Genomic DNA, 25384 nt, shown 5'->3' with positions numbered 1-25384 from the left:
AAAAAAAAACCGGCAAACGTTAGGTCCAGTACTTTTTTGTGTATCTAGCCCTTTAAGAGTCTGAACTACCGTCCCTAAGTCTCGTAGAAAGCGGTTCTGTCCTTACGATCTCGCGATAGCTTTTCAGTGGCGGCTGTGTGGCCCCCTGTCTCAGTCCGGACGGAGTTGTTTCTGACGTTTGAATGAAAACCAGTGCAAATTACCTCCACTTTGGACCCAGGAAATAATGGCTTCAGCCTTGGAGCAGTTTGTGAACAATGTGCGGCAGCTCTCCGCTCAAGGTAGGGTTACTAAACTCATCTGAGTATGAAGTATTAGCTAGTTAGCTAGCGCATGCTATCCAATGCCTTGCCGATAGCAAGGCAACCAAACTGGTCATAGCCCTCTTTTTGCTTTATCATGTAAACACACTGCAAAAATGACTTTCTCGGCCTACAAGAGTTCTGCAAACTATCATCCGAGGATGTGTTGGTACATGGGGACGCTAAGGGTAACCTCGAACTTGGTAGCCCTTCAAACAACATGTCAAAATTATACTTTGTTTTTGTTCTAGAAAATAATTTCTGGGGACTGCCTACCGGTAGTCCCGCCTATGACTCACATGATTGGCTGATGAACTGAATTCTTGAATGCTATTGGCTTAAAGTCATCTGTCAATCGCACTTGCATTACCTCTTTTGCAAGGCCTTGACAGGACACTTGACCGACCGATTTGTACTGAAATACTTGATAGCGCGATTATTATGAACAGTTGTTTGAGTTTTTTTCGTCTTCTATGTGTATATAGATAATACAATTCTAGTATCTCATGATTAAAAAATATATAATTTTATAAGCTATTTGATTAGTGAAAAATGCCTTAACATACAATGAAAATGATTGATCTCTTCTCTATTAATGCTACTGAGGAAACACTGCATTTTATATGTGTTGAGGAGGAAGGATGTTACTTAACAGTTTTAATTTTGTAACGCTTGTAGTCACATCCTTGTGTTTATGTCCTTGTTGTGTGTATAGTTTTTCTTTTTTTACCCCCCCTTTTTTCCCTTATAGTCTAGCAATTGAAGTTTATAAATGAAAAAAAGTAGACTAAATAGCTTTGGATTTATAAAATGAATGTAAAGTTATGATGGACGCTGCTCCAAACTATCGAACGGAAACTTGACTTTTGTTTCGATCCCCCAGTGATCTTTAAAGCATGCCAGAAAGTTGCAAACTTTTAAGTTTCTAAATGTTGTTGTGCTTTCATCTTACACCCCAGGCCAGATGACTCAGCTGTGTGAATTGATCAACAAAAGTGGGGAGCTGCTGGCCAAAAATCTGTCCCACCTGGACACGGTGCTGGGGGCCTTGGACATCCAGGAGCACTCCTTAGGCGTGCTAGCTGTACTGTATGTTACATTTTCTTGCTTTATACTCATAATTGCAGGCATTCTTACATCTTCACTTTTGCTCCATTTATTTTGGAAATTTGGCAAAGATACTCTAATTTTCTCTTGAAGGTCCTGATTTACCTTTTTTTGTAATTGAGCACTGGCAAAAGACAGAAATCAAGGCCAGAATGGGTCAATTAATGTTGGAGCTAGCTTAATCTTTAGGTAGAAGACCAAAAACATGTTGCAGTTAATTATTCACATTAGCAGACAGGCAGCAGTTGGTTAATTTGGCATCTGATCACCTGTTCATTAGACTCCCACAGACTGTGACATTAAATAAATCATTAAAAGCTTTTTATTTCAACCCACCTCCACCCCATGGATTTCCCTGTGATGATTTGAGGCAGTGGCTTTGTTTAGCAACAGCATCAGAGTCAAATAAACAACAGAAATTAGCTTAAAAACGTTTAAACTACTCCTGTTCAACTGCTGTTTAGTTAGTTTTTTAGGGTGATGTGAATTGTGATGGCAAATGGTGATATAGATTGAATACAACACTCAGGTAAGAGCAATGGTGTTAATTAAATAAACCCTCATAAGTATAACTGAGATTAAGTGAGCTTAAACGTTCAGAGAAGGGATGTTTTTAACTGACTCCATTTATTTCACACAGTCATTACACACTTGGCGTGCTAATGTGAAGGGTTATGACGATATGACATGTTGTGAGAAACTGGTGAGATTAGATTAGCACCTGCACGGTGCATCTTGTTTGGTACACCATGCATGGAGTGGAGCCAGCATAAGACGGAAAACAGAATGCGGCAAGAGGCTGAGTGAAAATGCAGAAAAACGGGTGGATGAAAGAGATGAAGTGGCAAAGAAAAAGAGGAGGAGGAGGATGAGGAGGTGTCTTTGATGAAGGCTAATTTAACTGAGTGTGATCGAGACATCTTAATTACCTTCTCCCCAGTTTCTTGAGATCGGTCCCTTTTTCTCTGTTTGACTGTTTTACTTTAGTTTTTCTGCAGCAATTAATTCAGGAGGTAAACTAATTAAACAATTACACTCTGGGAAACACACCACAGGAGGTCTTTCCTGAGTGGACTGATAAGTGGAGCAAAGAAAGCTGCATAAAACCACCGAACAGAGTCTCAACATCTGCCAAAACCAGCTTTTTGTGGCCGACACCCTGAGTGTCCTCTGCAGAACGCTGCAGTGCTCCACTGCCAGCTCTGAACAGCCCAAATCTGTTAGGAGGAGAATATAACAGGAAGCTACAGCTCAAGACTAACAGGGTGCTGCATAGCGTTAAACATTTCTTTTTAATTTTGTTTGGTAATGTTGTAGGTAACGCATGGTTTTAAAAAGTAACCAACTTAAAACAGGGTAGAGTAAGAAGATAAAAAGAAAAGCTATCCAGAAGCATTGCGATGAGTTTTCTCCACTGTTCAGTGTCTTCACATGTAGGTCTGATTACCAGTTAAAGTAGGTGCTGGGTGATAAAACTATCTCAAAACTAGACTGATTACATTTACATTGATCTCTGTGATAAAAACAAGACATTCGATCCATCTACGGCAGGAATCTCAAACTCCGGTCCTTGAGGGACATTGTGTTTAGTCAAAATGTGATATCATCTCATCCAAATTTACCATCTTGTTCTTGTACTTAGCAACGCTCTGAAGTATAAATCCAGCTACTGAGGGCTCTGGTTGAGATTCATTATCTGCCTCAGAAATCCACTTTCCTTGATTTTCCCTGCCTGGCAACAAGAAATACAGAGTTTCCAGTTGCCAATGAAAGCCACTTTAATGCCACACAACCTTTTCTTTTCCTAATCAGACGACCACAGAGGGGTTTACATTGGTATTTAAAGTTCAGTCGATCATTTGGCAGCTGGTATTAATGGCGGAGTTCAGTGGATGGTTACAGGCTGCTCCGTCTCTATGGAAATAACAGAGATGGAGGGGAGGGGAGCCTACAGTTGACATTAGCTTTATTCAAATCTGGACGAATCCAGATCGTCTCTGTTTGATGCAAATATTTAGTTGAGCGACTGAAATGCATCTTTTCAATTTGTCAGGTAAACATGGCATCAATAATCGAGCTGCAGTTAGAAGCAGAGAAGTTGGTTCAGATTATCGGACGTTTTGAAGGAGAAATAAAATCAGCTAATTATCCATGTGATGGCTTAAGCCCCACGATGGTGATGTTGGTCACATATTTTCATTATACTTTTTTTTGCAGGTAAATATTAAACCGTATTTGTATTCATGTTTTACCTTGCATTGATGATTTGGAGTGCATACGTATCAACAATGGAAGGTTATGTGCTTTAACATGTTTGTTCTTGTTTAGAGTTACCGTGGTGGTGCAAGCTTCATTTCCTTACTGATGAGAGGCGTAGCAAAGGGCGGAGGAGCTTTAAATCTGGATGCCAGCTCGTCAGGCTAAAACCATGTGCTGCTGGATCATTGGGGGGGGCGCAAACCACTATAAGTTATCTTCATTGTGTTAGGCCAGTTTTTCCCTCAGGTAAGTTTGATTTTAAGTTAAACTTTTGAGTATCGTTAAATTTAGTTGACCTCTTTTAATGGCCGGCTAGTTTAGTCATTCTTTTGGATTTTTGTATTATTTTAGGGTCAATAAAAACCCAGGTTTTGAAATAACTTTCTGTGTCCTCGCTGCTTGTACTGCTTGGTCCCTGACACACCAAGATATTTAATGTGTAAAATCCTCTAATTTCTACAGTTTTTATTTTTTAAAGGGATTTTCAAGAAATCCAATCATAAAGCACATATATAGCAAACAGACTAACATATAAACCTAATCCTACTCAGCTACCAAGACCAATCCAAGTCCCTGTTCATTAGTAAATTCACTAATGAAGTTTTTGAGAGATGTCAGCATGGCATCAGTGTTCTGAACCAACACTCATTTCTTCACATGCTGCCTGGAAAATGGGAAACAGGTGCAGAAATTAATCAAAACATGCAAACAAAAATGCAAAAACATAGTTTGTACGATTCTAATTAACTTGGAAGTCTGAATCTCTTTATGTTCAACTGAACCTTCTTGAACCAGCTTTTTCTTGAAGTAATCTTTAGTATTAGTTCCCAGACTTCTTGAAGGACTTTCCACGGCTCTTCTTTGGATGTTGGCTGATTTTTTGTTCTGTTCTCTGTCCAGATGATCCCACACTGTTTCAATAACATTGAGGTTCAGACTCTGGAGAGGATTCATCCCTACCTACATCAGACCTGCTGCTGATTTTCAGTCCAGTTCTAGGGTCATGTGACCTACCTCCGCCTTTTCTCCCTGTTTCCCTTCCTTAAGAATGGCAGCTTGACAACCATCCTTCCATTTCAGATGAGGCTTCAGTAGACAGCAAAAGGTTTGGATGGATCTAAGGACCTGCATCATATCTTTACTGGATTTGTTCCCGTTTTTTTTAAATGATATGACTTTCAGATATTTTACGTTTTTGTGCTTTCTTTCTTTGGTGCTGGCTTTTTCCTCCACTTTGCCAATACTATTATCTGTTTGTCAAACTGTCTTGGCTTAGGCATTTTTCGTAGGTGGAAATAATAAAAATGGGAACAAATTGTGTCTTTGTGACAGGCTGCTGGTAACAAAGTGCCTAAACATGCAATTTTATGTTTTCAGTATGTATAAAAACAACATTTTATTACATTAGTGATGAAACAAAAAAACCTTGATAGGTCTTCAGAAAGCCTGAGAAACGTTTGCTCAGGAACACTTTAAAGATCACAACAAAGTTTGGTTCCTTAAAAGCAAAATTTAAAGAAACAAGAGATGGCTTCACATGTTTGCATGACACTGAGTAGACAGTCTGTGTGTGTTTCTAAAGTAAATACCAACCTAGGTTATGTCTTTTGCTCTTGGCATGTTCGTGGATATGTTTTTTGGCAAAGCAGGCGAAGAAGACGCAGTAGAGGCAGGAGTGGAGTCTGTTGAGGTGGGCGCCGCACATGTGACAGATACATGACTTGGCCTGAAAGACAAGAGCGGGTTGAGGAAAGAAACAAGAGGGAAATGATAAAAACAAGGAGACAAAAAGACACAATCAGACTTCCTGAATCCTGGACTGACAGCATCAGCAGCTTCCATCCATTTTAAAAAAAATCATCTTTAGAGGACTTAAAGAGGAAACACAGTCCAGATTTAAAGGCTGAATAATTAGGATTTTTTTCTGTAAAAATAATTTAAAATATTCTCATTTGTTGTGAGGGATAAAAGGAAGCTTCCCTATAAACAATCTATCTCGTACATCAACAATGTCTTTGTCAAGTTTTTCTCCTTCAAAATAAGAGTTCCGTGCCGGAATAACTTGGGTGCACCGTGTTGCTCTTTCCAACTTCCTGGTTCCTTAACCAATCACATGCGACTCCCCACAGTTGCCTAACAACAGCAGCGTGCAGGTATGGAAGCTAGTAAAAGAAGCGGACCAGAAATAGTTTCAGAAAAACCTAAAAAGCCTCAACATCCTGCTAAAAAAGCAAACGACCAAAAACAAAATAAAACGAGGATCAATATTGGAGAATCTTTTGAAAGGTGGAGAAGTCTGAGCTGGCAAAGTTTCTCCTCGACAGGTAAACACTGGAATTTTGCTTAAATTAACTGAAAAGTTTATCTTGATTTACAAAGATTTTAGTCTAATTTATTTCTCGGCACTCATTAAATTAATTTGTGACTGTGTGGACGTATTAGTGGAGTAAATTGGTGGCCTGTTGGTTTACAACAACAAATGTAATGATGTTTGGGTCAAGTGAATACTGTCTTTGTCCTTATAAACTTAAGAAAATACTATCAAATTAAATTAAAAGTGCGGCAACCTACGCGAAACTCTGAGGGGGAGGTGGGGGAGGGAGGAAGAACGCTCTCCGTGTTTTTCTCTTTCGACTGCAGTTCTGATTTGAAACACTAGGTGTTAACTTACTTATTTTGCCTTTAAAGATGCCTTCAGTGCGATAATGTCCAATTCATTTCAAATACAGTTAGTAGTAATATATTCATTTTAGAACCATTTTATGCCTTGGTCATAATAATACACTTTTTCTAAAAGAAATGTACTCATGAAAATAATCAAAGTAGGTTTTATGGCTTTATTGTCCTGGAAATAAACAATAGAGGTGTGGATGTTTCTCACTTCTAAGATGCACTCATTGGCTACTTCACCTTCAACTTCAGCCAATAACATGGTAGCAACTCAATGCGTTTAGTCATGTAGACATGGTCAATATGACACGCTGAGTTCAAAGTGAGCATCAGAATAAGGAAGAAAGGGGATTTAGGCGACTCTGAACGTGACATGGTTGCTGGTATCAGGTGGGCTGGTTTAAAAATTAAACACAAATTTGATTATCACACTTATTCGTGTCTTAAAACCCAAAGAGATAAAACTAATTTACGCACAATGCAGTGCCTGTGAAACAATCAGTTCATTTATTTTTCCAATTTCTCGCTTTCTCATAACACTCCACTGTCATGCTGCAACCCGGGGCAACTTAAAATGGAGTTTTTGTCTCTGGTGAGGGTAAAAAAATCAAAGAAAACACCAAAAGAAGTTGGGTTTCCTTATTTGTATGTTGGGCAAGTTCCAGAAAACAGATAGGAAAGTAAACAAAGCAGCTTGTGAACTTTAGAAGACTAAATAAAAATTGCAGGATTATGATATCTGACATTCAACTTTTATTAAAAGTTGTGTTATTTATCAGAAAAAGCTTTAGGTAGTAAAAAATTAAAATATTCCTTCTAGGGTTAGCGTCTCAAAAGCTCTGAGTAGGAAATGTTTTGGTTTTAATTCTCATTTATTAGTAATTACAGCTAGAGAAATACATCTGTTAAAAATCAGAGTCCATAAACTAGCATCTGTAAAGAGCTTTGACATATGAGATGGACAGGAATAAGATTCCTAATGATTGATTATAATTCTCCTGATGAGTAATAATCTAATGTTTGCCAACATGCAGATCGCTTGTTTTCAAAACTTCTGCTGCACAATGGCTTTGTAAAAGTCATTAAATAAATATGTAAACTTAACATGCAGTGGAGAACTGAATTATTAATCTGGCTTCCTATACATTCTGTTTGATAGTCACCGCGGAAAAAAAAGGGTGGGCGGCCACGAATGTGGGAGGAGGAAAGATAGCAACAGTTCAAACGCTGATGAGCTGGCACGCCAACGAGCCAGCATGAGGATGAGGAGGTGAGAAGAAATGAGCAAATGCCTGGAAGAGGAGGGCAGGGAAGAGAAACATGGATGAAAACAGAAGAGAAAAACAAAAATAAAATGAAACCCGGACTTCTGTTCTGGATCTTTATGGGATGATTGACATAAAATTAGCTAACACTGCATGAGAAAATAGATCTGTACATGCACAACTCAGTGTTTACCAACACAACCAGCTTCCTCTGCTCATCTTAAAAAAGAAAAAAACATGGATTCTTATTCCAGTCACACATGTAACACGTTGACACCACATGAATTATATAAACATGCATCAAAATGCATCAATTCCTCCTCAATCATTCCATTAGGTGTCAGTGCTGCAGCGTGCACGTGTAGCCGATCGTACACATGTAGGAATGTGTGTCAGCCGAGCGTCTTCACATCAGCATCTGAGACTGACTGCACATGTGAAGCACTTACTGTCACTGAACTTTAGGAGCTGTCGTGTCTTTTAGCAACCATCTACTTTTCTAGCTTTCTGCTTTTTTTCCCTCTAAAAAACCCACTTGCGTTTGCATGTCTCTGCTAATGATGTAGTTGGATTATACACACAAGTTTCTATAGACTTTCGTATTCCTTGGAAATAGAAGAATTTTCTCTTTGAGAGGTGATGGGGGAAAGTAATACAGTTATATAGAGGCTTCCCGCCCCTTTGTGTTCATAAAACCTGGTCTGGCGTAATGTGATTTGGACAAACGACCTCTGGGCAAGGAAGCTGTAAGTGGGTCGCTGGTGAGGCCACAGCAGGTCAGACTGTGGATATTCCTTCTGATGCTGCATCATACTGGAATGTGGGGAGCTCAGGGCAAGACGAAGGCAAGACTAAATTTTCTGAATTGGTAAAAATCAGAAACATATCCCTGTTGGTCCCTGTTTATTGAACAAACATGGCAAGAAAGAAAAAGGGAAAAATAAGCAGTGATACTTGTGTAGATTCTGCAAATGCTTCACGATGCATAGCTCACGATGCATAGCTCCTGTCACACAGCTCTACTTGACTCTTATCACACACTGATGAGCATATCGGAGACAGTGTGCAAACATTTCGTACATGGAGAGATGCCAGCAATCAAACCACCAACCTTCCAGTTGGAGGATGCTAATGTGTTGTCCTCCAACCCACAGCTTGGACTGTCCATCCTTTTTGCCTACAAATAAAATGGAAAACTGCTGCACTGAAAACAATTTAAGTGGTGCACTAGTGTTAATGATGCAAGTTAGTCTAAAGTTTAAAGTTAGTCTAAAGCCCTGGAGTTAATCACTTTATATGGCACTTTCTCAAGCAGACTGCATATCAAAGTCCTTAACAAACCAAATAAAAACTCTCTCTCTCTCTCTCTCTCTCTCGCTCATATCCATAACACAGACCAGTTTTTCTGCATCACTATGAAAAAGGATGCTTTCTGTTTTAGCAATTTTGTGTAATTGGAAGAAGGCAGTTTTAGAGACTTTAGGGAAGCTGCTGGACATCCATGCTTGTATATCATGAAGACAAGGCTGGAGCTTCAACAACAGATTTGTTTCATCAGGAAGCAGAGACAAATAAAGCTGGGTGTCATCGGCATAAAGAACGGGAATGTACGCCATGATTCCTGATGATGGTGACCAGAGGGGAGGGTGTATAAAGTGAAGAGAATAAGAAGACAAGAACCCTGAGGAGCATCAAAATAAACTCTGGTAACTGTAGAGCAGTGGTTCCCAACCTTGGGTTCCTGAACCCCCATGAAGGTCCCCAAAAAGCAGAAGGGGTCTGCGAGGTTTTGACTGTACAGAGCCTGTGTGATGGGTAAAATTAAGGCCATGTCCACACAGAGACAAGCTGAGGTGCATCCACATATTCACATTCTGCGAGCCTTAAAACACTCACTTACAAAACATGTCCATAGTCTAAAATAAATAAAAGCTACTTAGTAGGCCACACCTCGAGCATCCGATCACCTTTGATCCATGTACTATGTAGTTTAGTGAGGTCAGTGAGATGGTGCAGTTATAACAGTGAAGTAGTTCATGACTATCCTGGCAACCTTGATTTTTCCTGCACCCTTTCATTAATGAAACAAGTCTGAAAAACACCACAGTACAGACGATTTGTTTCTCTTTAAAAAAAAAAATGGTGATGTCTTCTTACTTTCTGTTTTTTGCTGAATTAGCCAAGGTGCATGTTCAAATTAGCCAGTGTGTTGATGTCCACTTGCGTTAAGCAAAACCCAGCTCCAACGTCACGCAGCATACTGGAGGAATAAGTCATGAAGTGCAGTTTCTCAGCCTTGGGGTGCTGCTGGACAGCAACGGCTCCAGACGCGTATAATAAACGTCACTGTGCCCTCGAATGAGTCAGAACGTGGAGTTTGAAGGTTGGAAAGTTTCATAACGCATCTTAAAAAGGGCATGAAAGGACACATTTGTGCTGAGAAGCTAGCAAGTGAAAGTATGGTTTCAGCATAAAGGGCTGGAGTCACTGCTTTTTGGTATTTGCATTACAGAGATCTTCAAGGAAAAACAGTTGGGAACCATTACAGGAGAGGATACAGTGTTGGCTTGAACAAGGTAAAACCTGTCAGATGAGCAGGATAAAAACCTAAATAAATAACCTAAATAAACCAGTTTAAAGCATTGCCCTTGATCCCAATCTTATTCTCAAGTCTCTGTAGCAACATGTTGTGATCAAGGGGGTTGAATGCAGCACTGAGCTGAAAGAACACCAAAACACAGACAAGACTATTATCAGATGAAACCACAAGGCCATTTGTCACTTAAATTAGTGCTGCTTGTGTCCAGGTGTCTCTCTTTTTCAGCTACTGCCTCAGTGTTTCAAACCACAAACACACAACTACCAGGACCCAAAGTTTCCAGGCAGAAAACAAATCTGGTTTATTTGTGCAGTAAATGCTTTTAAGGCTTGTGGCTAATCTGTGTTTATATCAGTTTACTGCAACAGTTGCCACTAAAAAAAGATATATTCTATTCTATAGTCATTTAGCAGACGCTTTTATCCAAAGCAACTTACATACTTATATTCTCTTGTCTTCACCCTGTTTTGGTGAATACAATATCATCTTAACCATTATGTGCAGATTAATACATAATCATTTCTGGCGATATAACAATAATAATAATAATAATAATAATAATCCTTCAAATCAACACACTCCATGGGAGCATCTTTGGATAAACATGTGATAAGACACAGCTGAAGAGCAAAGATTGAATTCTCAAGGTGAACAAACGAAGAAAATTAATTCTGCATTAGAAGGTCATTGTCTGCTTGATGCACACTAAGTGTTGATTGTGACCATCTGTTTTCTTTTTATTTTAAACAGTAACACTTGTGAGTGTTGTTGCACAGTAGATACATAGTAGAACCAACTAAATAGCATATACAGCTATGGTATTGCATGCAATGCTTTATATGCTCACAGACAATATACTACCACAACTTCCATTACTGAGTGGAAGACAAAACCTCAATGGATCCAGATGAACTAATATTAACCAGGGGTGCATGTGTGCCAGCCTGGGCTATTGGAGGAGGAGATCCTTAAAAAACACTCGCACCACTTACTTCAGTCTAGATGCCTCCCACTGATCCCCTGCACATGACAGTGGGCTAATGCTTGTACCACTGCACACAAGTGCAGGATAAAAGCAATCGTACACTGCAGATGCAAGCGCAGTATGCTAATATTTGGCACATCTGTACTATCCGCACATGTCCTGTTTTTTTTAACCAGCTACATAACATTCTTCGTGTAGATTTTTCGGGGTGCTGATTGATATGTGGTAATGATGTATGTTTTTAACTTATTCCAAATCTGAGAATGGCCCACAAACAAGGAAATACCCCTGTCTGAAGGTGGAAGGAAGTAGAGCAGCTGCAGGCGCAGAGCCAATGCAAACAGATGCACATTAAAGGCGGCTAGCCCTCTGATCTAGTGTGTGGGTTCTCGCTTCGATAGAAGGCTAACCGTCGGCAACGAGTGGTTCATTACAGTAGTTTGCTTAAGCTTGGTTCAAACGTAGCTGTGGATATCCTGTCGGGTTGGTATCAAGGCTAACTCTTAAGGGAAAAAAATAAGCCCATGAGGCCAGGTAGTACTTAACTGAGAGCAACAGTAGTTTTGCATCAAGTGTCTGGGTATCCGATGTTTGTGTTGTTTTGGAAGGGCGGGGAACTGTCCACGCACGCGATGCGAGCTCACGCAAACATACGCGCACCCAGAAAAACACACGATGTGGTTAGAGTCGCTTCTAAACATTATTTCTGTCACTTGTTACCTTGCGTTTTCTGGTCTCAGCGGAACCGCTCCACACGAAACACTGATAAATGAGCCTCAGGTTCTGCTTCCAGTTGTCCACTTTGAAGCCATTGACATGGGGGCAGCCTCCGGGACTCATTGTAGTCACAGCATCCGGCTTTATTGTCCTGTGAGCGACGAAACCGCTTCAGATCCCTCCACACAGCCACAGTCCAAATGGGCTCTTGGCTAGCTCGCCAGGTTCGTTACCCACCGAATGCTGCGTTCGGGCTAACTGGACATGTTGGTTGCGGGAGCCGAGACACGCGCAGTAGCAAACATCAAGGCAAATTCCAAAATGTGCCTATTTTTTGGGAATAAATATCATTCACGCGCTTGAATTCGGGATTGCGCAGCACATTATATAGTTCTACACATTGGCTAATTTACATGTTAGCACGCTGGCTAAAGTTGCTTAGCATTGGAATTTCAACAGTCGATTACACAGTAACTGTCATCAAGACCCTCCTCATTCAAGGAGGTGGACCAATGACAGTCCAGTTTTTAGCTTGATTGACGTTTGAGAAATAGCTTTTTTTTCTATTAAGTCCCACCCCTAAAGAATGGGTGCTGCATCGTGATTGGCTCCATTTTCTTGTAACCCACATCAGTTTGTATGAAGACGCTCATTGGCTAATGCGTAAATCAGCTTCACTGTATCAATCAAGAATGTTATGACAATCAAGACGGCAATTCAAATACAACTTAAAGAGAACAGAAAGTTATACATCCTTAAACAATTTATTATTAACAGATCCAAAATCGCAATGCTCAAGCTTCCAAAATGACATGACAGTTTGGTTTCATCCGTTGACTTCATCGCCTGTAATAAGCTGTAAAAACAGTTTTATGTACAGTGCTCTAGCGACCTCTGGTGGACCTGATCTAACAACCAGGAAAAAAAAAATAATAAAACAAAAAACAGTGCACCAGATTGTGAATGACTTCGCCACAGCGCCGTTGCTTGGTCAAGGGCATGTTCATGTGTACAATTTTGCAATCGATATCTACATTCACAAGGAGTGAGACGGAAACGATCATTGCAGTCTTTACAAATGTAGAATATAATCAGATTTATTTCTCGTCAACCAAAGATGTTTCACCTCACATTGTAATGCCCTCCAGTTACGGCCATCATGCAGTAGAACCAAAACAAACAGTGAGATTATTCACACATATGTTTGGAACAAATAAGTCCAGTTTTTATTGTGGTGGTTTCTGTCAATGTAGCAGTGGTGCTCCAACCTGAACATTGATAAATAAAACACTGACAAAACTGTAATTTTTTTTTTTCCTTTTTCTATAAGGATCTTTTGTTATCCTTAAGACACCGTGAAGTAAGAATAACCAAATTTATCATCATTCCACACAATTAGATTTTCCTTGACCAATGTCCTTATGCAACAGAACGTTTGTTTTCCTCTTTAAAAAAAATCCAACTCATCCTGGGAAGAACGTGTTGGTTGGCTGCAGTGTTTTCTCCCAGTCCAAGGCCCCTCAGGAATAACTTGATGTTTTGCTACCAACATCATCCTCCTGCGATCCCATACTCTGAAGAAAAAAAAAAAAAAGGTGTCACATGTTAATAAAGTTACCCTGTAAAATTGACCAACCTACATGTTGCAAACCGGTTTGTGCTGTACTGATTGTTAAATGTGTGCATGTAACAATCCTGACTCACCTTCTGCACAAATTGTGGGTTTACTGTGATTTCCTGATCCATAGACTTTAGTTTCTCATCCAGCTCTATACATTTCAACATCTGAAAAAGATGCATTACAGTAAAATATTTGAAAATGCACAGCAAAGAAAAGACAATTCTCAAGACCGATTTGAGCATCACCTCTTGGTCAATTTTGTGGAGCATTGCTGGGTTGTTGTATTTTTCTGGGTTGTCGTGGAAGCAGACCATACCATCCTTTTGGTTAATGCTAGCATAGATCTCACCATCTTCAATCTGAAAGTAGCACAAGGAGGAGTTTTAATGTTGTAGCTTTGTAGCAGGAATTTAATCCAAGATAAACAGAAGTTAATGCAAAATATTGGATACATTTTCTAGCGAAAAAACATCAAAACATTCAACAAATAAAGCAAAGATTTAATAGTGTAATCTGCATGATTCAAGCTTTTTGTGCTATTCTCCTAGCGGATCGACTCACCATGTGTAAGACGTATTTCTCTGCTTCCTGGGGACCTGAAAGCTGCACTCGACTCGCCATATCTTGCAAAGACAACGTCAGAAAGGTCTGCAGAGGGGAGGATGAAAAAAGTCAGATCAAACCTGCTGAACCTGTGACCGCGAACTCAAGCAGGATTGATCTCTGATTCATACATGTGGCTTGGTTGTATGTTTTCAGAGAATTGAACGTGAACATTTGCATCATCCCATGCAGTTCCTCCAGCCAATATCTACAAAATATCAGAGCTGCAATGTGTGTGAAAACAGATCAAACCACCTTAATTTCTTCCCTTTCTGGTCAGTTTCTGCTAGCATCCCTATCTATGACACATCCAAATTAACCAAGAGTTGTTACAGAACAATATGGAAGCATGTGGACTCTTTAAAGCAAAAGCGCTGGATTCCCCCTCTTCCCAAAAAATGTCTCCGTGTGATTCTCTATCTCTATCTGATTTTACCCACACACCTGTGGGTAGAATTATGTCCGCTATGTCTTGTAGATTAAAAAAGTTTTGTATCAGTCGTGTTTAAACAGTAGAAACTTTTATAAATAAACATTTATTGTTTTTATTGTTATTTTCAGAAATTTGTTGGCTTTTCAGCAACTAGGTGCTTTACAGCAGTCTAAGTGGCAGAAGAGGGACATGGACTTGAACCATGGACTATTGTTGGCTGTGAAAGCTCCTGAAGTCTTGAGTAAGGTAATCTATGACCACAGCTGCCATCTTACTGGAAATTTATGCTATAATCTGTGGGAATATACTGAGGAAATCATTTTTCAGGTAATAAATTTAACTTAAATGCGCCATCAGGACCCCTGATTACAGATCACATGAAATATGACTTATTAAGGTCAATTCTGATTAACAGATATATAAGTTTATGTTCAATGTGATGTGCAAACAGCAACTGGTTATTTATGAATTCAATTTCAATAAATACTTCAGTATTTTTCCCTGGTGTTAAACGGCGGTCCCTCCAGTATTTTGAGGCGTTTTTTTGTGATTGTTGTAACCTAAATACGTTTACATTGCAGCAGGTTTTGCAAAAAAAAGTTGCTCAAAAGGTTGCTGTGGGTTTTATTTATTTATTTTTTTTGCTAAACCTCCTGAAATTTATTTAATTTAAAAGATATACATACTTGACTGAAATAAGCAGACTGGGAGAGTATTTCACCATTCTGCAAAATGCTTCTTCAGCCAGCAGAGAAAAAATAAATAAATAAAATAGCCTGCATATAAATTCTGATTCTTACAGTAGTTCCTGCAGATCTGTATGGAAAAGACTCATTATGGTGATTTTCCTCGTCTCATCTCTTCTCACATCTCAGATATTTTCTAGCTGAGTTTTACCACAGAGAAATGTTTGTATCTTGCAATGCTGCTTGTGGTATAAATCAGATTATTTATACTCTTCTGGAGGAGTCTGGGAAAGTATTTTTAGGCTCTGGAGTCTTTATTGGATCACTGGTTGACAACCGGCTTCGCCCGTTGAGCCGTAGCTTCTGTATGTGAGACGTCTGCTCCCCCAGTTGAGCTGAACCCCTCTCAAATAACTGGGGAGAGTCTTGCTCAGTCCTTTGGGGCAATGTTGGACAGGAGATACAACACGTTTTTCCTCACACACATCTGCACCTTAATAACCAGAATCTCTGAAGTTAGGTGGTGACATTTGTATAATTAGGTAAGTAGAGCAGTAGCTCTCAAACTGGGGGTCAAGACCCCCATGGGGGTCGCAAGATAATTTCAGAGGGTCGCAAGATCATTGTAAAAAATAAATAACCTACATTTATCAAATAAATTTGGGATTTTTACCAGGGCTGTCAAAAATAAATCATTAACGAAGATAAAAATCTTTAAAATATTTGCCTTAATGTTTTTTAACACATTAACACATAATAAAGTTAGCATTCCGGCCATATTAAAAATCTAAATTTTACATAATCTCCACGAGAGAAGCTAATTTGGGGCATGTAGCTGCCTTGTCTCAGTGGTGAACCACCAGAAACCACTTTATCCTCCTTATATATGAAGATTCTGACAGTTTTCCAACCTTACATTAAGAGGATGCTGCACGATGACTCATCTGATACATCACACAACTAACTGCACACTAAGTCGTTGCGTGGGGGTCACCAACAAAATCTCAGGGATGTGCAGAATTCACGAGATTTGGCTAAATTCATGTTGATAGTTGTGATTGTAACATTGCAAATTCCTGGAGGGACGATAAAGGGGAAATAAATGACGATAAGAACTAATGTTGAGCATCTACCATTCGTCATCTTTAGCATCAGATTCGGCCCAAAGTGGAGGTTTGTCTTCCTGTTACAAGGAATTTTCCTCTCTACTGTCACCTGGTGCATTGAGGATTAAATAGAAGAAACCTGAACAAGTCCCTTTTTAATAGGTCTTTTAAAGAATTAGCATTATATGGACCCAGTTATCCTGAACTGGAGTAATGTGGAACATGTAATCAGCCGAAGTGAAATGTACTGTATCTTTAAAGGTACCTTAAGATAACCGTTGTAACTGGTGCTACACAAATAAATCTGAATTTAATTTTATAATCAGTTCATCCCTACTATATACTGTATTTACAATAAGCATGGCAAAAATATGATTTCATTATCACACAATTTTTTTTTTACAAGAAACAGGACCTACAAACAGGATTTTTCCAAGACAGAAAGCAATTAGTACCAGTAGTACCAGACCCCTAATTCATTTTGAAGGGTCTATGAATAACCAACCAAGTGTTTCAGAGAAATTCAGCCCTTTTCTACATGACAGTCTAGCTAAACAACTCTTGAAGAAAGCAAGCCCTTGTCTGTATCTATATTTATCTCAGGTTTCCAAGAATGGCTAACAGCTGGATATAAGACATCTGCATCCATCTTTACACGCCCTTGTAAGAGGGATGTTGATGTTTCTTTTGACCTTTCTACATCTTTTAGATTTCTTTAGTTCTATTCTACCAGCAAACCTGCCACAGATTATAGCCCAAGTGTCAGATTTCATGATGACATCTGCAGAGTGTTTATCATGTTTATAATTTATAATGAGTGCGGGTGCGTCCCACCTTTGTTAGCCTCTGGATGTTCTTCTTGTAGAGGGACGAGAGGCACTGTTTGACCAGGCCTGTGTTGTTGTCTCGTGTGAAGGTCTCGCTGTGTTTGCTGACCAGGCTGCGCAGCTCGGCCGGGTTGTTGGTGGTGTAAACCTGAGCTAACTCGTGATATGCGTTGCTCAGGGGCTGAAGGCAGAAAACACAAAGAATATGTTAAGAGGAAAATAACTTGGATCTTTACTGGTTTTCATTGCATGGCAGGAAACAGGCTTAATAACAGCTAATGTGTTCTTCACAGCAGAACTCTGGATGTCCACGTGGAGTTAAACTGCTGCATACAAGTGTTGCTGATTTCATAATCAATCACACAGTCGCTTCAAACTGTTTTGTAATCAGTGATTACTCAATAAAAAGATGAAATGATGGGGTCATGACTGCTTCTTGTCACAATCTGAGCCTTGTCTCTGTTTATTCTGTTTCTTGCTCGACTACACAGGCTCTTATCAGCAAACTGAAGCCACACAAACAACCAAATCTGAATGTTGTGTTTACAAAAGATAATAAGAACTGCTGGGGTAAAACTTAAACTTAACACACTTTGAGAGATTGAGGATGTTAAACTTCAGACTGAGACAGAAAAATGAAAAATGAGTTCATCTAAAGCACTGCTGTCAGTTTCATACAGACGTGCAGATGTTAAACTCTCTCCCAGGTTTTGTTTCATGTTGACAGACCATGTAAAACCAGATGCAATCCTTTAAATTTAGAAGAAATATATCTACTTTAATATATTTAAAAGAAGGATCAGACGAGCTGATCATGTGCTACGTTTATTTTATTCTTCATTTCATCACAGAAAAAGGGGCAGAACCAGCTGATCCTACTCGTTGAACTTTTTAAATGCAGATTTAGTGACGTCTGTAAATTTTTAAGGCAAATATAGTAATAAATATAGGTTAAATGGCAAAATCCTGCACCAGGGACCAAACATGGAAGCGGTAAACACTTTTTATGTGATATATGTCAAAATGAAACGTATTTGACAAACAAAATAGGCTCAGACCTCTGACGGTTAAACGTTTAAAAAGTTCTTAACATATCTTTATGCAAGTCACATTAAATAATAATTAAATAAATAAATGTCTACACATTGAATTCAACCATCTAACAACTGGACTGGGTTTATTGTGTGTTAATCCTGCTATTTCTGTGTCCTGACGTGTCCTGGACCCTGCTGTGCAGCCGTACCTTGATGAACCTTCCTACTATCTGTGAGGTGTATTTGGGCAGCTGCTGCACTTTGCCGTGGAGAATGAGGGACACCAGGATGTATTTCTTATAGGCTTCCAACATGATGTGGCTCACTGCCATGGCTGGAGTGGTTATTGCCTGGCGAAGGAATCGAGACAAGTTAATGCGAGTCAGAGAGCTCATAAGTGTAAAAACGTTCTTTATCCTGTCATTTCAATAACAGAAAAAAGTACCTGTTCATAAAAATACAGTGCTCTTTCAAAGTTTTTCAGGCCCGTGTAAATCATGCCACCATAGTAGTAGTAACATAAAAAGTGCTTTGCGTCGTAGGCTCCATTCTCCTTGCAGATGTCCATCATGTCCAGCTCCAAAAAGGGCAGGGCGGGCTTGAAGCACTTCGCTAACAAGCACAGCTGCACGGGTTGATATCAGAAAAGAGAAAGGATGTATTTAAATCCTTCAGCACAGCTATTACACAACAAAACTCTTCAGCCAAGCATCATTTCTTTTAAAACGGCCAAGAAAACTGACATAAACTGAATCACAGTATTTTGCAGCAAACAGATTTTTTTTATTTTTATTTAATTCTACTGAGCTTTAAATTTAATATTATGAGCAGCCAACACAGTCCGAACCCTCTTAGACAAACTTTCTTGTAATTTCTTCTTCTTCAGGAATAGTTTTCCAGGCTTCTTAAAGGACTTTCGTAAACTCTTCCTTGGATGTTTCTGGCTTTTGTTCTGTTCTCTGATCTCACACTGCTTCAGTAATGCTGAGGTCCAGACTCTGGGGAGGATTCATCCCTCCATCAGACCTGTTGTCACAGATTTTTAGTCCAGTTCTTGTCATGTGGCATACTTTAGCCTTTTTTTTTTTTAGCCTGTCATTTCTTAATGTCATTGCTTTCAGATCTTGTACATCTGCTGTAAATAGTGTTTTAGTTTGACACTTTCTTTTGTCCTCTACTTGCCCCGTTTTCTAACATTTTTTTAAGAAAACACCACAAATTATGCTGAGATATGCCAAGTTTTCAGCCAATATCTCTTTTGGGAAACAACTTGTTGGTGCAACAACACTATTTTATGTAAAACTGTGTAATCTTTGCTGTTTTTCATTGATGGAGCTAAAGAAATGGGAACAAATGACATGCCTGTCGGTGCAGATACAATTTAAAACAGACTTTTTCTACATCGTCTGGTATGTGTCAACACAACACTGGTACATCCTTTAAGTTAGGAGCCTTTTTTTATCCTTAAATGATTCATAGGTCAGTGTTCAATGACTAATCAAACAAAAACACATCCCTATGAAATCAGTCTAAATGGTACAAGAACTGGACAGAAAACAAGCGAAGAAGTCGATGTCCAAAGGCAAACTTTGACCTTCAGAAAGCCTGAAGAACTGTCACTCAAGACCATTTTTACATATAACAAGTAAAATTGGCAGCTTGGAATCAAAACACATAGAAATGAGGGCTGGATCAGGACTTTTGTACTGAAATACAAGTAGACATCTAACCGAAGGAACAGCTACTTACATCTTGTTAAGCATCAAAACTAAACATTAAGCATGAGGCTGTTTTTGGTACTAATAATGGTGAAGATGGACCCGAGGCTTTGACTCACCTGACACAGGTCTGCATGAACTGAGGTAAGTTGGTTTGTGTTCATCTGCATTTTATCTATTGCCTGTTTTAGGACGACGACACCCCTCAATGGCTGTCAGAGGAAGATAACATGAGTTATTCAGCTGCAGCTTCACTGAGACATCCAAACACACTGAAAGCCATTCTTAAAATATTTAGTTCAAGAGGGAAAAGGAAAACAAGCTTCTCTTAGGTGCAGATTCATGCAAGCTCTGCCTGAGAGGACAGTAATGAAATGTACTATTCAAAAATAGAGGTTTGAATTTGTAGGATGATGCAGATGAAATTCAACCCGAATTGCTGCACAGTGGCTCTTAAAAAGCTCAGCGCTGCTGGGATGTTGATCACAGAAACACAAAGACTCAAACCCACCACACAGCGCAGAGAGATCAACGCTAACTGATCAAGTGGAAGGAAGTGGTGGTTTTTCTCTCATCTGTCAGAAAGCAGAGGTGTGTGAAGTGCAGAGGCCTACTGTCTCGTGGGTTTGTCAAGTAGTATTGAGAATGTTCAAGTGTGTGAGAGTATTTGTGTTGCATATAACACATACTGAACAGTTAAGTGGTCTAAAATCAAACGATGCTTTTATAACTAAATCAGCATTCTGACAAGGAAAACACACACTGCTCAACAAAAAGGAGAAGACAAACCAAGAGGCTAAAACTGAACTACTAAACCCACTCCAAAATAAATAAATACATCTAGTGTATTCTGTATCCTAGACTGACACTACTCAGAGTTCATGGACAATTATGTGTCAGAAATGACAAATAAAGACAAACTATTGGGCAAAATAGAAGAAGAAGAAGCACTTGCTGAAATAAAAAGATTTTCCTTAAAGGATGCGAATGAGTATGCAAAGCTTGGCCTGAGGGGAGCATCTGAGAAGCTGCTCGGTGGTCTTACCTGTTTCCGTTCTACAAGGGCGTTTGTCAACTGGTGGCAGAGACCAGCAACTGGAAGAGGACAGAGAAATCAAAATTTAACTGCTTGTATAAGTGATGTATCACTTTATTATCATGCCCTGCTCTCGTGTTTGCAACATATCAACACAGTTGCTATCTGATAATCACACATATGTAGACAATGACGCAGTTTTTTATCTAACACTGGACTTTAAATTCATTTCAAGGTGAGGTAAAGGCCTTAAAGACTTTAATAGAAAGATAGAAAGCAGTGTGGGATACTTGTTTAGGATGGGTCCCAACCATTAGGAGTATTTCAGGTGGACCTAACATGCTCACAGGATCTGGTTTGTGCTGAGGTTTACTCCTCAGAATCTCTGCCAGTTCCACATGGGGTAAGAAACGTGACGTACCGCGCTCGTAACACAGAATTACTACAGAAAGTAGCCCAAAATGTTTTCCTTTTTACAGCTTTCTTTTTTATTTTCAGGTTTTAAGTTTAAAAAACCGACTTTCCCACACAAAATATTAGTGCTGAGATCCTGCTTCCAGCTGGAAAACATGCCATCACATATTGTTTCCTCTGAGTTGAGAAGAAAAGCAGGTTCACACAGCTTTGAAATTCATCCTACTGACTTGTTACCTTTTAACTAATCAATTCTGACATTTTCATCCTTGTTATTTTTCTTACTTAAATATTTAAGTTTAAATTCGCTGTTAAAATTAGGCTTATTTGGCTGAAGTGTTTAAAAACCAAAAGTTACTGAACTTTAGTTCATATAGCAGCACTTTTATTACAAAAGTACTTAATACACTCCTTCAGAATCATGACTGAATTTTGCACATAACACTTTTAATGGCAAATAAAATTTCCCCTGCATTAGTTACTACTTTATTTGTCCAAAGGACATCACATGTACCAGACTGTAGGAGTGTGATTCGATCTGCTGAAGGTTTCTGGACTGACATGATTTATATGTCTATTGTTGTCTCAGGTCAAGTTGAAAGGCACTTTATAAGTGTCTACTGGGAAGTGTCAGCCATAATCATGGTCCAAGTGTTAAACAAAATGTTGGAAATGTAAGAAAATATGGTATTTTTTCAGGTTTTGTGAGACCAAATACCTAAAGTCTAAAGGCTCTTATCAGCAGTGATGACAGGACCCCCTGCTGTGTGTCCCCACATAGAAAACATTAACAAAACCATTTGCTTAAAAATATCCAACCAAGTTATAATCTCAGTTTTCTTTAGCTGGGTCTTTAACAAAATGTATTTAGACTCTAAACCCAAATTAAAGTTAAAATAAACACTTAATTTCAGCTTCATGCCTCTAAATCGAGCAGTTATCACATTAACAAACTACAGAGCAATCTATCTCACTGGTGGACCTAAAGCTGATTCAAAACAGATAATCGGTCGTAAGCAGTGCTGACAGGATCTAACAGAGTTATAGAGTCTGATAACTGGTCTTTTCCTTGGTATTCAAGGGAAGTAATGTGTCTTACTTTAATTATAATGACAGACATCATTAAATATGATTAAAGCACAGAAGGAATTACACCTGACCATCAGAAGCTGTGATTAATACCCATTTGTAACATAACATCTCAACTAAAGCAATAGAGCGCATTAGTTTAGAGGACTTACAAGTGTCTGTTGCATATCTAATGTGCTCCCCATTGCAGGTGCTGATGAAGAGCTGGACTTGGGAGAAGAGCGTCTCAAAGTCTGGGATGTTTGGCATGGAGAACTTCACGAATCTGGAGAGAAGAAGAAGGAGGTCAGTGAATGCTTTACAATGTGATAATGAAACTCTGAAGGATGAAAACAGCTGACTGCTCTGTTTATTTTAAAGGTTACAAATTTATGATGAAGAACATGGAAAAAACATACAAATTCTGCTGCACTGCCACAGCACAACTCTGCTGCTTTCCTTATTAACTAATATGCAACAGGTCATCCTTCACTGCTTTATGATCATATCAGATTTCCCATGCAACAGGTAACAAGTGATAAAGAATTCTGTCTGGAAATGACACAAAGATCAATGGTGTATGAGAATGCATGGTGTACCAAACAAGATGCACCGTGCAGGTGCTAATCTAATCTCACCAGTTTCTCACAACATGTCATATCGTCATAACCCTTCACATTAGCACGCCAAGTGTGTAATGACTGTGTGAAATAAATGGAGTCAGTTAAAAACATCCCTTCTCTGAACGTTTAAGCTCACTTAATCTCTGTTATACTTATGAGGGTTTATTTAATTAACACCATTGCTCTTACCTGAGTGTTGTCTTCAATCTATATCACCATTTGCCATCACAATTCACATCACCCTAAAAAACTAACTAAACAGCAGTTGAACAGGAGTAGTTTAAACGTTTTTAAGCTAATTTCTGTTGTTTATTTGACTCTGATGCTGTTGCTAAACAAAGCCACTGCCTCAAATCATCACAGGGAAATCCATGGGGTGGAGGTGGGTTGAAATAAAAAGCTTTTAATGATTTATTTAATGTCACAGTCTGTGGGAGTCTAATGAACAGGTGATCAGATGCCAAATTAACCAACTGCTGCCTGTCTGCTAATGTGAATAATTAACTGCAACATGTTTTTGGTCTTCTACCTAAAAATTAAGCTAGCTCCAACATTAATTGACCCATTCTGGCCTTGATTTCTGTCTTTTGCCAGTGCTCAATTACAAAAAAAGGTAAATCAGGACCTTCAAGAGAAAATTAGAGTATCTTTGCCAAATTTCCAAAATAAATGGAGCAAAAGTGAAGATGTAAGAATACCTGCAATTATGAGTATAAAGCAAGAAAATGTAACATACAGTACAGCTAGCACGCCTAAGGAGTGCTCCTGGATGTCCAAGGCCCCCAGCACCGTGTCCAGGTGGGACAGATTTTTGGCCAGCAGCTCCCCACTTTTGTTGATCAATTCACACAGCTGAGTCATCTGGCCTGGGGTGTAAGATGAAAGCACAACAACATTTAGAAACTTAAAAGTTTGCAACTTTCTGGCATGCTTTAAAGATCACTGGGGGATCGAAACAAAAGTCAAGTTTCCGTTCGATAGTTTGGAGCAGCGTCCATCATAACTTTACATTCATTTTATAAATCCAAAGCTATTTAGTCTACTTTTTTTCATTTATAAACTTCAATTGCTAGACTATAAGGGAAAAAAGGGGGGGTAAAAAAAGAAAAACTATACACACAACAAGGACATAAACACAAGGATGTGACTACAAGCGTTACAAAATTAAAACTGTTAAGTAACATCCTTCCTCCTCAACACATATAAAATGCAGTGTTTCCTCAGTAGCATTAATAGAGAAGAGATCAATCATTTTCATTGTATGTTAAGGCATTTTTCACTAATCAAATAGCTTATAAAATTATATATTTTTTAATCATGAGATACTAGAATTGTATTATCTATATACACATAGAAGACGAAAAAACTCAAACAACTGTTCATAATAATCGCGTTATCAAGTATTTCAGTACAAATCGGTCGGTCAAGTGTCCTGTCAAGGCCTTGCAAAAGAGGTAATGCAAGTGCGATTGACAGATGACTTTAAGCCAATAGCATTCGAGAATTCAGTTAATCAGCCAATCATGTGAGTCATAGGCGGGACTACCGGTAGGCAGTCCCCAGAAATTATTTTCTAGAACAAAAACAAAAAGTATAATTTTGACATGTTGTTTGAAGGGCTACCAAGTTCGAGGTTACCCTTAGCGTCCCCATGTACCAACACATCCTCGGATGATAGTTTGCAGAACTCTTGTAGGCCGAGAAAGTCATTTTTGCAGTGTGTTTACATGATAAAGCAAAAAGAGGGCTATGACCAGTTTGGTTGCCTTGCTATCGGCAAGGCATTGGATAGCATGCGCTAGCTAACTAGCTAATACTTCATACTCAGATGAGTTTAGTAACCCTACCTTGAGCGGAGAGCTGCCGCACATTGTTCACAAACTGCTCCAAGGCTGAAGCCATTATTTCCTGGGTCCAAAGTGGAGGTAATTTGCACTGGTTTTCATTCAAACGTCAGAAACAACTCCGTCCGGACTGAGACAGGGGGCCACACAGCCGCCACTGAAAAGCTATCGCGAGATCGTAAGGACAGAACCGCTTTCTACGAGACTTAGGGACGGTAGTTCAGACTCTTAAAGGGCTAGATACACAAAAAAGTACTGGATTTAACGTTTGCCGTTTTTTTTTTTTTTTTTTTTTTTAAGTCAAAGCTGCTTTATAAGGTCAGAGCTCATGTCTAACTATTTTAAAGGATCGACTGAAGTCGTCAAGTTTCCTTTAAGTTCTTAGATAACACAATTCAATTTTTTATGTTTAAAAACTATAACTGTGGATGAAGTTCCCTTTTCTACGCCCAACACCAACCGACTGA

At 39.1% G+C, this 25384-nt stretch overlaps 2 protein-coding genes and 1 long non-coding RNA gene across 5 annotated transcripts; 1 reads left to right on the top strand and 2 right to left on the bottom strand.

Annotated features, from left to right (window-relative positions):
- The first annotated feature begins 143 nt into the window (after window positions 1-143).
- On the top strand, window positions 144-4986 carry LOC121632499. The gene is made up of 4 exons (XR_006008915.1): window positions 144-281; window positions 1262-1391; window positions 3738-3914; window positions 4569-4986. It is a non-coding gene; the product is annotated as an uncharacterized LOC121632499 (long non-coding RNA).
- On the bottom strand, window positions 1385-12384 carry LOC121632497 (ubiquitin carboxyl-terminal hydrolase 22-like). 3 transcript variants are annotated; one of them, XM_041974061.1, is made up of 4 exons: window positions 11908-12384; window positions 8715-8780; window positions 5262-5394; window positions 1385-4332 (listed from the first exon to the last, which is right to left on the bottom strand). In XM_041974061.1, the coding sequence occupies exons 1-4, from the start codon at window positions 12025-12027 to the stop codon at window positions 4322-4324; spliced, it is 330 nt and encodes a 109-aa protein (XP_041829995.1). In that variant the 5' UTR covers window positions 12028-12384; the 3' UTR covers window positions 1385-4321. The 3 variants fall into 3 exon arrangements, with proteins under 3 accessions (XP_041829995.1, XP_041829994.1, XP_041829996.1); XM_041974060.1 differs by lacking the exon at window positions 1385-4332 and having other exon boundaries at window positions 5017-5394; XM_041974062.1 differs by lacking the exons at window positions 1385-4332; window positions 8715-8780 and having other exon boundaries at window positions 5017-5394; window positions 11908-12379.
- A 601-nt stretch (window positions 12385-12985) lies between these two features.
- On the bottom strand, window positions 12986-25145 carry LOC121632492 (COP9 signalosome complex subunit 3). The gene is made up of 12 exons (XM_041974054.1): window positions 24921-25145; window positions 23810-23939; window positions 22624-22736; window positions 20978-21027; window positions 20052-20144; window positions 18660-18839; window positions 18424-18564; window positions 17188-17361; window positions 14087-14173; window positions 13771-13884; window positions 13609-13689; window positions 12986-13478 (listed from the first exon to the last, which is right to left on the bottom strand). Exons 1-12 carry the CDS (start codon window positions 24973-24975, stop codon window positions 13425-13427), a joined length of 1272 nt encoding a protein of 423 aa, XP_041829988.1. The 5' UTR covers window positions 24976-25145; the 3' UTR covers window positions 12986-13424.
- Between the last annotated feature and the right edge of the window lie 239 nt (window positions 25146-25384).

Source organism: Melanotaenia boesemani, chromosome 21 (genome assembly GCF_017639745.1).
Source record: "Melanotaenia boesemani isolate fMelBoe1 chromosome 21, fMelBoe1.pri, whole genome shotgun sequence".
Classification (NCBI taxonomy): Eukaryota; Metazoa; Chordata; class Actinopteri; order Atheriniformes; family Melanotaeniidae; genus Melanotaenia; species Melanotaenia boesemani.
This window is presented reverse-complemented; position numbering and strand designations above follow the sequence as displayed.

What these genes read in the sequence shown, in the direction of transcription:
- LOC121632497 (XM_041974060.1), bottom strand. Translation starts at nt 12,027, where the DNA reads ATGAGTCCCGGAGGCTGCCCCCATGTCAATGGCTTCAAAGTGGACAAC. An exon ending in CTGAGACCAGAAAACGCAAG is followed by an intron (nt 8,781 to 11,907) that starts GTAACAAGTGAC and finishes TTTTATTTGTAG; the next exon opens with GCAAAAAGGATGGACAGTCC. An exon ending in TAGCATCCTCCAACTGGAAG is followed by an intron (nt 5,395 to 8,714) that starts GTTGGTGGTTTG and finishes CTTGTCTTTCAG; the next exon opens with GCCAAGTCATGTATCTGTCA.
- LOC121632492 (XM_041974054.1), bottom strand. Translation starts at nt 24,975, where the DNA reads ATGGCTTCAGCCTTGGAGCAGTTTGTGAACAATGTGCGGCAGCTCTCC. An exon ending in CCCTTGTAGAACGGAAACAG is followed by an intron (nt 20,145 to 20,977) that starts GTAAGACCACCG and finishes TTCCTCTGACAG; the next exon opens with CCATTGAGGGGTGTCGTCGT. An exon ending in TTCATGCAGACCTGTGTCAG is followed by an intron (nt 18,840 to 20,051) that starts GTGAGTCAAAGC and finishes CAACCCGTGCAG; the next exon opens with CTGTGCTTGTTAGCGAAGTG.